Source organism: Schistocerca nitens, chromosome 5 (genome assembly GCF_023898315.1).
Source record: "Schistocerca nitens isolate TAMUIC-IGC-003100 chromosome 5, iqSchNite1.1, whole genome shotgun sequence".
Lineage (NCBI taxonomy): Eukaryota > Metazoa > Arthropoda > Insecta > Orthoptera > Acrididae > Schistocerca > Schistocerca nitens.
In genome coordinates, this window is record NC_064618.1 from 244,603,922 (window position 1) to 244,620,805 (window position 16,884).

Consider the following 16,884-nt stretch of genomic DNA (forward strand, 5'->3'; position numbering starts at 1 on the left):
ACAAAGTCTCTGCAGCCAGACTGCAGGCAGTAGCATATGGTGGGAGAGGCAATCTCTTGGTTGATGTAAGGAAGGGTCTGGGGCAGGAAACGGGAGGGATAACAGGGTAGGGGTGGGAAATGGTAAAGTGCTGCTCGTGGGATGATGATGTTTGGTTTGTGGGGCGTTCAACTACGCGTTCATCAGTGCCCCTACAAAGTCCCAATTTTTTCACCGTCTAATTTTTTACACAGTCAAATCTAGCCACTGTCACGAATAATGATGATAATGATGATGATGATGAAATGATTAATATGACACAAACATCCAGTCCCCGGGCAGAGAAAATCCCCAACCTAGCCGGGAATCGAACCCGGGACCCTGCTGCTTGTGAGAGCATAGGGATGAGGTAGAAAGAGGGTAGAGCAGCTAGGGTTTTGAACCGTGCCTGGCTCAGTTCGCTGCCCTCAAATCACCAGCCTCAAACCTTGCCTCACTGTCATTCTCTGAATCCACGTTGAAACTAACATTACACCGCAGAAAACACCACACTTCACACCAACAATCTGATCCTATTCTTGTAATCCTACCTGTTGACAAAGGCTCCACCATTGTTGTTTTGAACTGCGAGGATTATCTGGTAGAACGACTCCACCAGCTGTCAGATTCATCCACCTACAAATCCTGCCACAGCGGCGCCATACCAGAAATCCAGCAGGGTCTCCAATCTCACCTCAAATCCTTAGCCCCAACTCAGACCCTCTCCCTGGAGTCCATCTCTGCCCTCACTCCTACCACTCCCTGCACTCCTACCTTCTATATGCTTCCTAAAGTCCAAACACCCAGGATACCCCATTGTGGCTGGTTACTATGTCCCCATTGAGAGAATTTCTGCTCTCACAGACCAACACCTTCAGCCTATACCCTCCTATATAAAAGATACCAATCACTTCCGCCAGTGACTCTCCACAGTTCCTGTCCCTTTCCCACACAGTGCCCTGCTCGTTACTACTGATGCAACCTCCCTTTACACTAACACGCCTTAATGCCCATGGCCTTACAACTATTGAACACTAACGTTCCCCATGCCCAATGGATTCCAAACAAACAACCTCCCTTGATGCCAACCTCCACCTCAAAGATGGCTACATCAGTACCTCTGACCGTATCAAACCTACTAACCACCAGCAATACCTCCACTTCTACAGCTGCCACCCATTCCATACCAAGAAGTCCCTTCCATAAAGCCTATCCACCTGTGGCCGTCGCATCTGTAGTGACAAGCAGTCCCTCTTGAAATATACCAAGGATCCCACTGAGGCCTTCACACACCATAATTACCCTCCCAACGAAATACAAAAAGAGATCTCCCCTGTCTTCTCTCTCCAGTCACACACAACCTTCCAAAGTCCCACCGTCTGGCCACAGAGGAGCATTCCCCTTCTGACTCAGTACCACCCTTGACTGGGGAGCTGAATTACATTCTCCTGCGGGGTTTCGACTACCTCTCGGCATGCCCTGAAATGAGGAATATCCTACCTACTATTCTTCCCACCCCTCCCACAGTGGTATTCCACCACCCACCGAACCTACACAATATCTTCATCCATTCCTATCCAAATCCTGCTCCCAACCCCTTGCCTCTTGGCTCATATCCCTGTAATAAACCTAGGCTCAAAACCTGTCCCCATACACCCTCTCACCACCACCATCTACTCCAATCCAGTCACAAGCATCTCACCAATCCCATCAAAGGCAGCGCTACTTGAAAAACCAGTCATGTGGTCTACAAGCTGTGGTCTACCACTGGCTGCATTCTATGTGGGCATGACAATGAACAAGCTGTCTTTCTGAAAGAATGACCACCGACAAACTGTGGCCGAGAAATAGCTGAACCACCCTATTGCTGAGCACGCTGCTCAACACAACGTTCTTTATTGAAATGACTGCTTCACAGCCTTTGCCATTGGGATTCTTCCCATCAACACCAGCTTTCCTGAATTGTGCAGGTGGGAGCTTTCCCTGCAATACATCCTACGTTTCCGTAACTCTCCTGGCCTCAACCTTCGTCAGTCATTGTCCTTACCCATATTCCCTATTTCCATTCCAACACTGCACAGCCCTTTACTCCACCAATGCACCCTCAGTCTTTCTTCTCCGCACCCCCCTACATCTAGCCTCCCATCTGCACCTTGCTACCCTACCCTCTCTCCACCTCGTCCTTTATGTTCCCACAAGCAGCACTTTACTGACCCCACCCCTATCCTGCTATCCCTCCACCTCCCTGCCCCAGCCTCCACCTTACCCTCACCACCCGGCTGCCTCTCCCATCATGTGCTGCTGCTCACTCCAGATTCAGCTACCAGGGACTGTGGTGTTGCGTGTGTGTGTGTGTGTGTGTGTGTGTGTGTGTGTGTGTGTGTGTGTGTGTGTTTGCGTGGTGTGCGTGTTGTCTATTTTTGATGAAGGTCTTGTTGGTCAAAAGCTCACTTTCTTAGAGTCTTTAGTGTTGTGCCTACATATGGTGAGTAGCAATTATCCTTTCCATAATACTGTTACATTCCATCCTGGATTTTCTATTGTTTAATCTTCATATTCAAGGTCATTGACCTTAACCTTTTACCTGGTACATTTCAAAACACCCCACTTTCAGTTATTTTAGATATATCTCCAACATTTTAATATAGACTTGGTAAATATCAAGAAGGCACGCCAAAGTCACCTTGCCCGAAATTTATTTCACATGCACCATTACGATAACAAAATGCAGTAAGCAGGTAATATCCATTTCTTTTTTTCTTTTCTGTTCTCCTTCTACCCCCCCCCCCCCCCTGCCCACGTCCCAGAACAGCAGCCAATAGCAGTCATTATTATTCTGACCAGTTGCTGAGCATTTCTTGTTGTAAACAGCCAATCAGAGAGATTTATTTCAACCAATCATCATTAGCTTGTTTCATGGTATACTCACCTTACAGTGTATAATTGCTGTAGCATTTAGGAGTGGTTTGCAAAAATGCATTTCAAGTCAAACCTGCATCGTTGCAATCCATTTAATGGCATGAAGGACATTTAGGAGGCACAGTGTGAAAGAATGGGAGAAAAAGAAATGATAGCCCAGTTGAAATGTAAGTTTCACAATTCAGATTGTACGCGACAAAATATAAATTTAGACAGTATTTTCAAAGGGCTGGAGTATAAGGAAAACAATGAAAGAATTTTCCACTACAGATTACATGGTTCGAATAGCAAACCAGCTGGTAGAAGAACATGGTATACTAGTGACACCGAATCCTAAGCCAGGTTAAGACACTGTGTGCAAGAACAGTACAATGTGTACATTATTTTTACTGTGCTCATAATGTGAGCAGTGCAATGCCATGAAGAAAATGTAGTGATTCAGGAATATCTGTGTAAATTCTAGAACCACTCAGCCTTCTACCATCTCAAACACACGATATTCTGGATACGAGTGTGGGATGGTAGAATCCTACCTACTGCACGTCACATGTTTGTGTGTGCAGGTTTAAAATCAGTCGTGGGATGAAAGTAGATGTGGCGGACGAATGGCACCGACAAGTACCTGTAGAGTAATCCATAGACGTTTAAGTGAGTGTGTAACGAAGAACCATGGAGTTAATATGCAGCTCTGTGCTTATTGGGTAACTGACTATTGTTATTAAAACAAAGGCAGTTGAAAAAGAACTCTTGACATAACGTTGCTATAGGCAAGACTTATTTTATGATTTATGTTAAGAAAAGTTATGGTATCTAAGCCAACTTTCTTTTAACTGTAATTTAATTTGTTTCTGATGTTTGACTGGACAAGGGACTTACTGGAAGTTATTTATTTATGTTGAAAGTGAGAGTATTATTGTGTATGAAAGTCAAATACATCATTAACTGACGTAAGGCAAAGTTTGTAATGTCTACTTATTTCATAAGTAGAAAGAGTCTAAAAATTCCTGTACCTAGCATTATACGATGGAGAAGAAGTCAAGAGGATTTCGAGCAGCCGACTATACAGTAAAGAAGAGTGCCTGCAAATTACAAGTAAGTCACTTCGTAAAGAAGTGGAAGGTGGTTTGGGAGAATAAACCGAAACAATCCAGATTAACACTCACACTTTAAGTTAGAAACTTTAGAAAAAGACTACATGTCAGTGAAAGAAAATGGAATTATGAGAACATAAGCAGAAGCAGCTAGTCTTGCACAATCTTAAGGAATTATATGCTTGTTTCAAAGATATTTGTTGGACATAAATACTGGATTCTCAAAATTTTGAGAGTTGCAACCAAAGCACTGTGTTCTTGCCAATGCCAGTGGGACCCTTGCTGTTTGTCTGCATGTCTGTGTGTGTCACATCAGAAATTGAAGTTAATGGTTGAAGAATGTAAACTGAAAGCACTAATGAAGTGTGAAGAACACACATTGCCAGTATACATGCACTGTGTAGCATTTGTTACATTCAATCCTGCAGGGCTTGCAGCATTATTCTTAGGTTCAAGTCCCTACTGTCCAAGTATGACAATACTGAATGATCATTTGTTTGAATTGTTTGGTATGAACTGTGCTGACAAAATTCCATACAAGTGTTTGTTAACAAAAGGCAGGATAGTTCTAGAGACTGTAACAAAAACAACAGATGATTTCACTGAGGTATTTGCATCAAGTTTACAACAGCTCCTTCAACACTCAGCAGTAGTAACAGCCCTTTTAAGCCACTAAAAAAGAACTCAAAGTGAATGTCTTTTTCTGGGGATCCTGCAAATAATTATTCTTTTACCATGCAGGATGAAGTACAGGGATTTCAATGGAAAAATTCACAGGTTACTATTCACCCACTGAAACACAAAAATGTGTTGCAAACGTAAGAAGAAACAGATGAAGTACAGGTCAGCTTCTTACATCCACACGGACCATCACCATTATCTGTGTTTTCTGCCATACCTGACACTTGTGTTATCAGAAGATGCAATTGTCTTTTAAGTGTCTTTGCAAGTGTAAGATATGAAGTTCTCACAAGGCTGGATCCTGTGACGAAATATAGTCTCCCTGCATCAGATCCGGTGAACATTTAACAATTTAACTAGAGACTTGTGAGATAAGATTTTACCATGTTTTATTACCTTTTCATTCAAGTTACACTGTAAATGGTTCATAATATCCCTATTATTATTTATTATTATTATTTATTTTATGGCCTTCATTGGACCACTGTAGTCAAAAATACAAAGCTGTAAACAAGTTGTTACACAGGGATATAATTTGGTTCAACAATAACTTAATATATTTAGGTAATATAATTATTAGAGGCTATTCTTATATGAAAGGTGTTTTGCTCTTCTGTCTGCCCAATATTTCTTCATTCTCTCAGATATTTTCTTTCTTTCTTCATCTGAGACAACTCTTCCTGTACTCCTTTTATTGATTTTCATTTGTAGTCTGGTTTGCGGGTCTTGCAGTATTCTGGGTTTCTCTGTCTTGTTTTTTAGGTCATCTACTGTAATTTGAAGTTCTTTTATATCTTCCTTAATTTCTGTGATCCATTTAATGTCGCTCTTGCTATTCCACAATTTTTGTATTATTTTTTTACTAATTCTGTTTTCTGGAGTTCTCATCAGATGTCCAAAGAATGAGATGCGTTTCTTCCTGATTGTGCTCATGACAGGTTCTATTTTCTTATATACTGTTTCATTTGATGCTATTCTCCAGTGTCCATTTATTTTATACTGTTTATTTATACATGTCCTAATTATTCTTCTTTCTATTTTTAGTATTCTGTCAATTTCTGCTGTATTAGTTGTTTTGAAGATAGTTTCAGCTGCATACGTTATTTCTGGTTGTGTAACTGTTTTATAGTGTTTTAATTTTGCATCTATAGATAGGCTTTTTTTGTTGTATGTAGTTTTGGTAATGTAATTTGCATAGTTCAGTTTTTTTTATTCTATTTTGCCATGATGGCTTCTCATTTAGATTGTATGTTATTATTTCGCCTAAATATTTAAATTTATCAACAATTTTGATTTCCTGTTCTCCTATTGTAATTTTGTTTGCAAGTGGTGGATCAGTTAGCATAATCTCCGTTTTTTCAAATGATATTCTAAGGCCTACTTTCTCTGCTATTTCTTGTAGTGATTTCACTTGTTGCCTGGCTTCTTGAACGGTGTTGGCTAGGAGAGCAAGATCATCAGCGAATCCCAAGCAGTTTAAGCTAATATCATCTTTTGCACTTCCAATTCTTATCTGCTTTGGATTGCCCTTGTACCATTCTCTCATTATGTATTTCAGTGCACAGTTGAAAAGTAATTGTGATAGGCAGTCACCTTGTCTTAAGCCTGTTTTTATGAGGAATGGTTCCGAAATTTCTCCTCTAAACTTCACTTTTGATTTGGTGTTGGTTAGAGTGAGTTGTATTATTTTAATTAGTTTTGGATGGAGTCCTACATTTCTTAAAATTTTTAATACTGAAGGTCTGTGGAGACAGTCATATGCCTTCTTAAAATCTACAAATGTTATTGCCAGAGGTTTGTTCCGTTTCTTGTAGTATGCCATAATCAATTTTGGTCTGAAACCTCCCTGATATTCCCCTAACTCCTGTTCTAATTGCTCCTTGATTCTTTCATATAGGATCTTGGATAGAATTTTATATGTGCAATCTAGGAGAGAGATTCCTCTGTAGTTGTCTGGGTTGCTCTTATCTCCCTTTTTGTGTAGTGGGTGGATGATAGCTGTGGTCCAATGTTCGGGAAATTGTTCTGTTACCCAAATTTTTGTTAGAGCCATGTGTAAGGAGGTCTTGACTGTGTCACTTGCATATTTCCACATTTCAACAAAAACCTGATTTTCTCCACATGCCTTATAATTTTTTTGTTCTTTAAGAATTTCTTCCACTTCTTGGAAAGTTGGAGGGTCTAGTTTGTTAGGTTTGGTTTTTATTGGGGTATTTATGTTGATTTGTAAGGGTTCTTTGGGTTCCTCGCAATTCAGAAGTTTGTAAAATGCTTTTGCCATGATTTCTGCATTTTCCTTGTTACTGTGTGTCATTCTTCCATCTTCATCTTTCAGTATTAGTGTAGGGGCCTCATATTGTTGTAGTTGTTTCCCAAAGATTTTGTAGTAGTTCCTGGAGTTGGTTTTATGATAATTACCTTATATAGACTTTATAATATCTTTATGAAATCCTCTCTTGATTCTTCTAATATTTTGAGTGAATTTTTATCTTTCATTTTTTAGGTTGATGGCATTTTCTTCAGTTTTATGTGTTTGAAACTTTAACCATGCTTGGTGTCTATCTGCATGGAATTTGTCACATTCTGATGTCCACCATGCATGTTTCCTTCGTGGGTTCAAGGGAGCTAGATTCTCTGCTTCTTTTTTAAGATTAGGCACTAGTTGTTCTAGATCATCTGTTAATTTGATGGTTTGTGTTATTTGTTGGTACTTATTATTTTTAATTAGCTGATGTGGGTCAAACCTCCTTTTTATTTTATTAGTTTTTCTGGTCCTCTTCTTTAACGGTGTGAATTTGATTTTAATTTTAACCATATAATGGTCTGAGCCTGTGTCTACTCCTCTCAGTACTTTAACATTGTGGATCTCCTTATGAAAATTTTTGTCCATACAGACATGGTCTAGCTGCCATTCGCCCTTCCTCCAGTCTGGATGTTTCCATGTTTTAAGTTTACTTGGCTTCCTCTTAAAGTATGTTGATTTAGATATTAGGTTGTGTTCTCTGCAGAGTTCTACAAGTCTTTGACCGTTTTTGTTTGTAAATTTATGTGGACTCCATTTTACAATTATATCTTTATATTTCCTTTCTTTTCCCAACTGAGCATTGAAATCTCCCAATAAGATTTTATATTCTTTTTATTTACTCTGTTCACAGTTTGTTCTAGAAGGTCCCAAAATGTAACTACCTCTTCCTTTGTTTTTGTTAGACAATTTTTCTTCATTTGTTGGGGCATGAGCATTTATTATTGTATAGGTTTTATTCATTGTTTTAAAGCTTAGAGTCGCAATTCTTGGTGATACTGCTTGGAAATCCGTTACTGAATCTATTATTTTTATGTTTACTAAAAACCCTGTTCCAAACTGGGGACATTGTTTCATTGCCCTCGGTCCTGATTTCCCATAATAAATTCTGTATCCTTGTGATTCGAATGGGTCCTCTGTGGTGTTTTTCATTTCTTGGATCCCTGTTATTAAAATTTTTTGTTTATTTAGTTCGTCTGTGAGCTCCTTGAGTTTTCCGGTCTGAAGTAGTGAGTTTATGTTGTGTGTTGCTATATAATTTATCTGCTCATGTTTAATCTTCTTTTTGTGTTTTAGTGTGCATTTGGATGGTTGCAAACGCTCCAATTCGTTGCTGTCTTCTAGTTGACTACCCACCGAATCCGATGTAGCCTTTTCCTGCCTTTCTGAGCAGGACGGTGGAATTTTTTTCCTAAAAGACCTTTCCATTTTTGACTGTCGAAGGTTGTCAACCTTAGTTGGAGCAAGCTCCGATTTACAACTCCGGTTGTTAACCGAAGAGGGTGTGTTTGGTCCGCGATAGCTATTTTATTTCACTCAAGTCCGCCAGTAAACCGGTGAGGACTTCCCTATCCGCCACCTGGGACGCGCCACGTAGGAGTATCACCTCTCCTCCTACTATGACAGCATAGTAGGTTCGTGGCATAATACCCCTATAGTAATATAAATCATATTTTTGTACAACATTACTTGTGAACTGCACTTTTCTTCTGCATTTTGGTAGTGTACTGCTGCTCACAAGATAAAATTTTTGGCCGTGATGTCGTTACCATGCCACCTTGATATTTAACATGCTTTTAGCAACACTTTGGAGCAATATAATATATTTCTTTAATTTTGAGATATTCAAGGTCAAAGGTTGAGGTCAATGACCATTAATGTCTTTAATTTTGAGATATTCAAGGTCAAAGGCTGAGGTCAATGACCATGAATGCGAAAATTCTTAAAAATCTGCCATGTTACATATCAATGTAAGATTCTAATTATTAGCTTTTCAATAATACAAGTTTCATTGCTTTATCTGGATTATAACCAGAGTTGCAGTCATAAAATGGTGCGATTAGAAGTACAATCATATCAAACCTTAAGTAATGATGTTTGTGGTAACACAATATGTGAAGTTCTCGGCACAAATAATACAAATTATGTATACGAAAATATTACAACATTTTTGGATGTGCAGGTTTTGACTGCCATTGTCATCCCATATGGTACACTTCAAAGTGAAGAATAGACTCCCTTCCCAATTATGTCCACCATATAAAGTGTGACAAGCATGTGGCAAAGTGGATAGAGACGACAGTAGGAAATAGAGTGTGCAAAGTGTGGCAGCTGAGCAACGCATATACACAGCAAAGTGCAATGACACTATCCTAAAGTCACATATTAGAAGCAGATTTAGAAGATATATAGACGATAAGAGTCAGAAAATAGATGAGTGATTTGAGTGGACATTAAGTAAAAATGTCTCTCAAGTTGATGGCAAAATGAAAGCTGAATTAGCACAAGTGTTGGGAAAGCTAGAGTCCACTTATAGCTTTCAAAGATGCAGTACCAGCAGATACTTCAATACCAAGATCGTGTCTCCCACCCTTGGAAACTGCCGCCTACAGTAACAGTGTGTTTTGTACAACTGTACAGCACGGAGCAGGGTTTTTTTTTCCATATTCTCTCAGAGTCGGCTGACATAATTTTGTTGACTTCGGCACCACCACAACTGTTACGATTCACAGTTAAAATTAATATGGCTACAAAAGGGTAACAGAAACATTACAAGTGGGTCTTTTTAATTAACACTGTAGCCTACCATGCTCAAAGGAGAAATAAAAAATCACGGTAAGTGTCATATGGCACAGCATCAGATGTGTTACAACAGTATATCGCTTAATAATTCCAATTATGTAGACATATAGCCAAGTAGAATTATTTTACACTTATACCTCTGCTCAACAACATTTGCATCTGATGATTCTTCATCAGATATCTTCTTTTTCTTCTTCTTTGTGCACGATGCATCTATAGAAGTTGATGTTTTTTCTGAACTGTGCCAGGTTTTCTTCAGGTCAACTATAGCTTGATGAAGTTCATATGTTACCTGTGAAGTAACTTCTGCTACTATTTCACCTTTCATCTGAAAAAAAAGATCTTCATGATAAAAACCAAATTAACAGAATTACTTATTGTATCTATGGCCCGGTATTGTATCTATGGCCCGGAAGAAAAACTGCAAAAGAAAATGTAATGTCATAAAGAAAAGTAAAGTTGTTGTCCATCACATAAATCTTACAACAAGAGCAGAGAAATAATTAAGGTGATCAATCACAGATAAACCACCAAAAATTATGAGAAACAACTACAACAGAACAGATTATGAAATACAGTTTTAGTGCTTATCAAAACTTCATTAAAAGTTATAAGCTCGCTTACTCATGTGCCATACAGCATATCAAGTTTCTGTAGATTTACAGAACAGCTAGCAAGAAAGTGAATAACTGTGTAACAATCCCAATTTTTGTAATAAGATCTACAAGAAGCACAGTTTTTACTTACGATGTCATGCACAACCTTGCAAGCCACAGCTATTTTGTCATGGAACAAATCAGTACATAGTTCACAGAATGCTGTTCATAAAATCCCATAAATAAAGAATTAAATAATTAACAAGACACGAAAAAAGAGAGAGTAGGAATAAGTACATTACAGAGAAAAGTTTCAACTATTGTGATGAACTTTTGTACAGAACAGATGGCATGTGCCATACGGAAACTTTCAACCTGTAGTAGAATATGTAGGATTTAGAACTCAATTATTTTACTTCTGCTGGAGACCTACACACTTTTCTATAAAAAGTTTCAGAAAGTATTTTTCCAAGTGCCTTTGGTTTTTATTCTGTAAAATGCTTAAGTAAGTGTTATCCAAGTGTAAATCATTTTTCCATCTAGCATTCACTGAATGAATGTTGCAGTTACTTCTGAAATCAGCACTATTGTTAACAACATAATCCATGATGGAAAATATATATCGCTTCTTTTAACCTAGGCAACAGGTGATAGTCACTGGGCACCAAGTCAGGACTATAGGGTGAGTGGGTGATTATGTCCCACTGAAACTGATGCAGGAGAGCAACAGTTTGCCGAGTGATGTGTGGGTGAGCGTTGTCATGGAGAATGTGTACATCCTTGCTCAACATTGCTCTTCTCCGGTTCGGAATTGCACGTTTGAGTTTTTTCAGTCTCACAGTACCTGTCAGCGTTAATTGTGGTCCAAGCAATTCAGCTCTGATGACGAGGTGAAAGAAGAGGTTCATAAATTTCTAAACAGCATGGTGGCGAGCTGATATGACATGGGCATACAAAAACTGCCACAGTGTCTACAAAAATGTATCGACAGAAATGGTGATTATGTCAAAAAATAGCTAAATGTTCAAGCTGTAAATGATGTAAACCATTGTAGAAATAAACCGGTCTATATATTTATAAAAAAATAGGAGACCTTACTTTTGGGATTACCCTCATAACAATACCATCAGACTCTTACTGTTTTATATAGGCGTTGCCGACAGCAGCACCGTATTCTGCTTGTTTACCTATATCTGTATTTGAATACACATGCCTATAGCAGTTTCTTTGGCACTTCAGTGTATTTGATATTCCCCTTGGTCAAATTATTCCTTTTTAAATAGATGTGACAATGACTGTCAGACTTTATCAAATTACCAATATGAACAGTAGCTATTAAAATATAAAGAACCAAGCTATGCTTATACTACGGGAATTCCAGACTTTTAGGTTATCAACAATGTAGGCAAATACAGATTGCTACTTACTGTAAAGAAGACACATCAAGTTGCAGACGGGCACAATTAAAAGACACTCACATATAGCTTTTGGCTACAGCCTTCATCAGTGAGAGAGAGAGATACCATTCACAAACACATACAAGCAAGCACACCTCATGCACACACGAAAGCCAACTCGAACATCTTGGGCCAGACTGCAACATCACTTGGGATGCAAGCAGCAATCTGGAGGGGATGGGGAAGGGGACGGTGGGGAGAGAGATGAACACTGTCTGGTGGACTGTGCAGGGACTACTGCCAACAGGCGCAGTGTCAGAAGATTGTGGAGCAAGGAGGTATGGAAAAAAAGGAGACACGTGGGGAGAGACTGAAGGATGCATTAGCAGAGGGCTGCAAATGATAAGGGTGGGAGATGAGAATGGGGAGAAGATAATGGACAGAGAGAGTGGAAACTGTTGGGTGGAGGGTGTGGGGACAATATGTTAGCACGGGTTGAGGCCAGGATAATTACGGGAGCAGATAAAGTGTTGTAAGGATAACTCCCATCTGCGCAGTTTAGAAAAGCTGGTGGTGAAGGGAAGACTCCACAGGACTCAGGTAGTGAAGCAGCCATTGAAATCAAGTGCTTTATGTTCACCTGTGTGTTGTGTCACAGGGTGGTCTGCTTTGCTCTTGGCAACAGTTTGTCGGTGACCGTTCATCCTGAACGACAGTTGGTTGGTAGTAGTCATACCAATATAAAATGCTGTGCAATGACTACAGCTGACCTGGTGAATGACATGGTTGGTTTCAGTGGCCCAAACCCTGATGGGGTAGGATAAACTTGTGACAGTACAAGAATAGGAAGTGTTGGGTGGGTGGATTATGCAGTTTTGCACCTGAGTCTTCCACAGGGATATGATCCTTGTGGCAAGGGGTTGGGATTGAGAGAGGCATAGGAATGGACTACGATGTTGTGGAGGTTGGGTGGGTGATGGAATACCACTTTAGGAGGGGTTGAAGTATCTCGAGGAGGATGTCCCTGATTTCAGGGCACAATGATAAGTAATGAAAGCCTTGCGAAGGATGTGGTTCAGTTGTTCCAGTCTGAGATGGTACTGGGTGATGAAGGGGACACACTTTTGTGTCTGGTTCTTGAGGGTGGAGGGATTAGGGGTGTGAGAAGAAATGGCATGGGAGATCTGCTTGCGGACTAGTTATGGGGGATAGTGCCAGTCTGTCAAGGCCCTGGTGAGACCCTCAGCATTCTGAACAAGGGACTTTTTGTCACTGCAGATACGTCGTCCCCGGGTAGCCAGGCTATATGGCAGAGATTTCTTTGGTCTGAAAGGGATAACGGCTGTCAAAATGCAGGTACTGTTGGTGGTTGGTGGGTTTAATGTGGACAGAGGTGTGGGTAGGGGGTCTTTACTTCTTCACAATCTCAACACATTCTCTCCAATCCGCTTCATGTGGTCCTCCTCAACGAAGCATGCCACCTTCCTAGTATCGACCTCCTCCTCTCTGATGGCTCAATCCGCACTTCAGTCCATGTTAAACCCACCAACCACCAACATACCTGCATTTTGACAGCTATCATCCCATTCACACCAAAAAAATCTCTGCCATATAGCCTGGCTACCCGGGGACAACGTATCTGCAGTGACAAAAACTCCCTTGTTCAGTATGCTGAGGGTTTCATCAAGGCCATCACAGGCAGACACTATCCCCCAGACCTAGCCCGCAAACAGATCTCCCATGCCATATCCCCTAACACCCCCAATTCCCCCTCCACCCCCAAGAACCAGCCACAAAGGAGTGTCCTCTTCATCACCGAGTACCATCCTGGGTTGGAACAACTGAACCACATCCTTCGCCAGGGCTTTGATTACCTATCATCGCACCACGAAATGAGGGACATCCTACCCGAGCCACTTCCCACCCATTCTAAAGTGAAGTTCTGTCACCCACCCAGCTGCCACAACATTCTACTCAATCCCTATGCCACTCCCAATCCCAACCCCTTGCCACAAGGATCAAATCACTGTGGAAGACTCAGGTGCAAAACTTGCCCAATCCACTCACCCAGCACTTCCTATTCCACTCCTGTCACATCATCCTACCCCATCAGGGGCCGGGCCACATGTGAAAGCAGCCATGTCATTTATCAGCTCCACTACAATCATTGCACAGCTTTCTATACTGGTATGACTACCAATGAGCCGTACACCAAGATGAACAGGACACCACCAAACAGTGGTCAAGAGCAAAGCAGACCACCAAGTGGCACAGCATGTAGCCGAACATAACAAACTTGATTTCAATGGCTGCTTCAATATCCACTCCATCTGGATCCCTCCCTCCACCATCATCATTTCTGAACTGTGTAAATGGGAGTTATTCTTACAACACTTTCTCCGCTCCCATAATTATCCTGAACTCAACCTATGGTAACATATGGCCCCATGCCCTCCACTCTGTCCTATCATCTCCTCCCCATTATCATCTCTCACTATGTTTATTTGCAGCCCTCTGCCAACACTTCCGCCCATCTTTCCCTGCTCCTCTCCTTTTTTCACCACCTCCCTGCCCCACAACCTCCTGATGCTGTGCCTGTAGGCAGTCTAGTCTCTGCACACTCCAACAGACTGTGTTTCTCTCTCCCCACCCGTACATTACTATCCCTTCCCCTTTCCCCACTCCCCACCCCCTTCAGATCGCTGCTTGCATCCCCTTGTGATGCTGCATTCTGGCCCAAGATGCTGGAGCTGGCAGTCGTGTGTGCATTAGGCGCTTGTCTGACATATATATGTCTGCTTGTGTCTGTATATGTGTGGATGGATATGTGTGTGTGCGCGCGAGTGTATACCCGTCCTTTTTTCCCCCTAAGGTAAGTCTTTCCACTCCCGGGATTGGAATGCCTCCTTACCCTCTCCCTTAAAACCCACATCCTTTCATCTTTCCCTCTCCTTCCCTCTTTCCTGACGAAGCAACCGTTGGTTGCGAAAGCTAGAATTTTGTGTGTATGTTTGTGTTTGTTTGTGTCTCTATCGACCTGCGAGCACTTTCGTTTGGTATATATATATATATATATATATATATATATATATATATATATATATATATATGTGTGTGTGTGTGTGTGTGTGTGTGTGTGTGTGTGTGTGTATATTGCTGATGAAGGCTGTGACTGAAAGCTATATGTGAGAGTATTTTAACTGTGCCTGTCTGCAACCTGATGTGTCTTCTTTAGTCTTTTCCTACACTGTTGATGTTATTACTTGGAGTTTCCATTGTTTGACTTTTAGGTATGGCATCCATATTGATTTATTAAAATTTGGATATTAAAAATTATGAAATTCTTCATTATGCCAATTACATCTTTGTTACCAGTGTTGTTGAGTTCAGACAATTTAGTCTATCAATAGTATGTTAAAATGTTCCAGAAATTTATAGTGGTTTGGTCACAATAAGAGCTGAAAGTTTGGGCTGACTGAAATCATCCCACGTTGAGAAGGAAAACAGCATGAAAATAAGACGAACTAGTACAGATCCTAGCTACTGTAGTAACCAGTATAAAAGACAAAGTAGGACGGTGGGGGCCAAACCTGCTTTGTCACAAGCTGGAAGATTCATTGCAACGCTACTTAAAATTGATCACAGTCACAAGATTCTTTACTCTTCAATGGTGTAATAATTGATTCAATTTCATCTTTGCTTGTTTCCTGTAGGAGCATGTGATGTAGTTGTCTCAGAATACCAGCATTCAAGAGTTCTACATATCCACCTGTGCCAATAAAATTTTCATTCAACTTACCAGCCACTGACAAGTAGTGATTATTAAATATTTTGCAGAACTTGGGTGGATCAAAAATAGTTTCATTCTCACACAAGAGAGGTGTAATATGTGTTGAACACACATACTTTGCCCTATACCACTTTCACATTTGAACACATAATTTAAATTTTTTTCTGAGTGCGTTCTATCCTCTTGGCGTGATCCACTGTTTTAACCTGTCTGATGACATCCCTCAGCACTTAGCAATATTGTATGTAGTAAAATTCTGCTTTCAGGCTTTAACTGATCATATTATGATACAGCTCCCGTTTCTTCCTACATGGTATTCTAATACTATCTAAATCAGTTGATTATTAGCACTGCTTGGGTGCCTGCACATTTTTTAATGGAAAATAGTTATTAAAGTTATCAAATGTAATGTCTCATCAACAACGTGGAATGCATGTGGGCACACGATCATAAGTATTTTGAGAGCAGGGATGCAATGACTTGAAATTCAGTTAAACTATTTTCTTTTTCTAAATCATGGGTAGTGGAAGTTGGGTTATGGCTATCTAGTAACAACTAGAGATGCAATCTGGTGGGAACTCAACAACTAATTGAAAAACTAAAACGGAGTTTTTTAAAAAGTAATGTAAGTGAGGACATGGAAACTCTAACAACAATCTATAACTGGTGAGCAGACAACAGTGGTTATAGTGGAAAGGAATCACACTGCAGTTGTACAGTGGAGACATGCTGTACATCAAGTATATGCGGTCTTCTTCCTTTTTTTTCAGAATTGATAGCTAGTGCTTTGCAGGAATGAGTAATAGTAAGCATGTGGCTCCAACAAAGCAAATTCAATATAGGAATTGGAGTGATAGTGTGTGAAAAGATTCTAAACAAGACAGGGCAAGGTGGAAATATAGTGTATAGAACATCATAGGGCATGTTTAAGGGAGATGTAGGATGTTACTTCAACCTACTGTCACATGATGTAGTATACACAGAACATACATTTTCTGGTGCTTGTGCAGTCATCAATGTGGGTATGAAGTATTAGGTACAGCCCAATTAAAATTTTATAGTACGGGATTGACTATTCTATAATGTTTCTTTTAAGACGTTTGAGGACTCTATAATTTTATATGTGAGAGGGATTCATTCATGTACATGTTTATTATCGATCTGTTTCAAAAGTAATTGGGAGTGGGGCATGCAAACAGACCTGACTTTACTGACAGTGTCAGCACAAAGACAGAGTTAGTGTTTATGATATCACAGCACTGATGGCCACTAAAGTTAACAAATCCAT

General features: G+C 40.2%; 1 protein-coding gene across 4 annotated transcripts in view; it reads right to left on the reverse strand.

Moving 5' to 3' along the window:
• Positions 1-16,884, reverse strand: part of LOC126260954 (uncharacterized) — a 190,809-nt gene that overhangs the window by 144,239 nt on the left and 29,686 nt on the right. For all 4 annotated transcript variants that reach the window (XM_049958470.1, XM_049958469.1, XM_049958467.1 and 1 more), the window contains exon 6: positions 9,951-10,141. In XM_049958470.1, the coding sequence (XP_049814427.1) occupies positions 9,951-10,141 (191 nt within the window). The remainder of the gene's footprint in view (positions 1-9,950; positions 10,142-16,884) is intronic.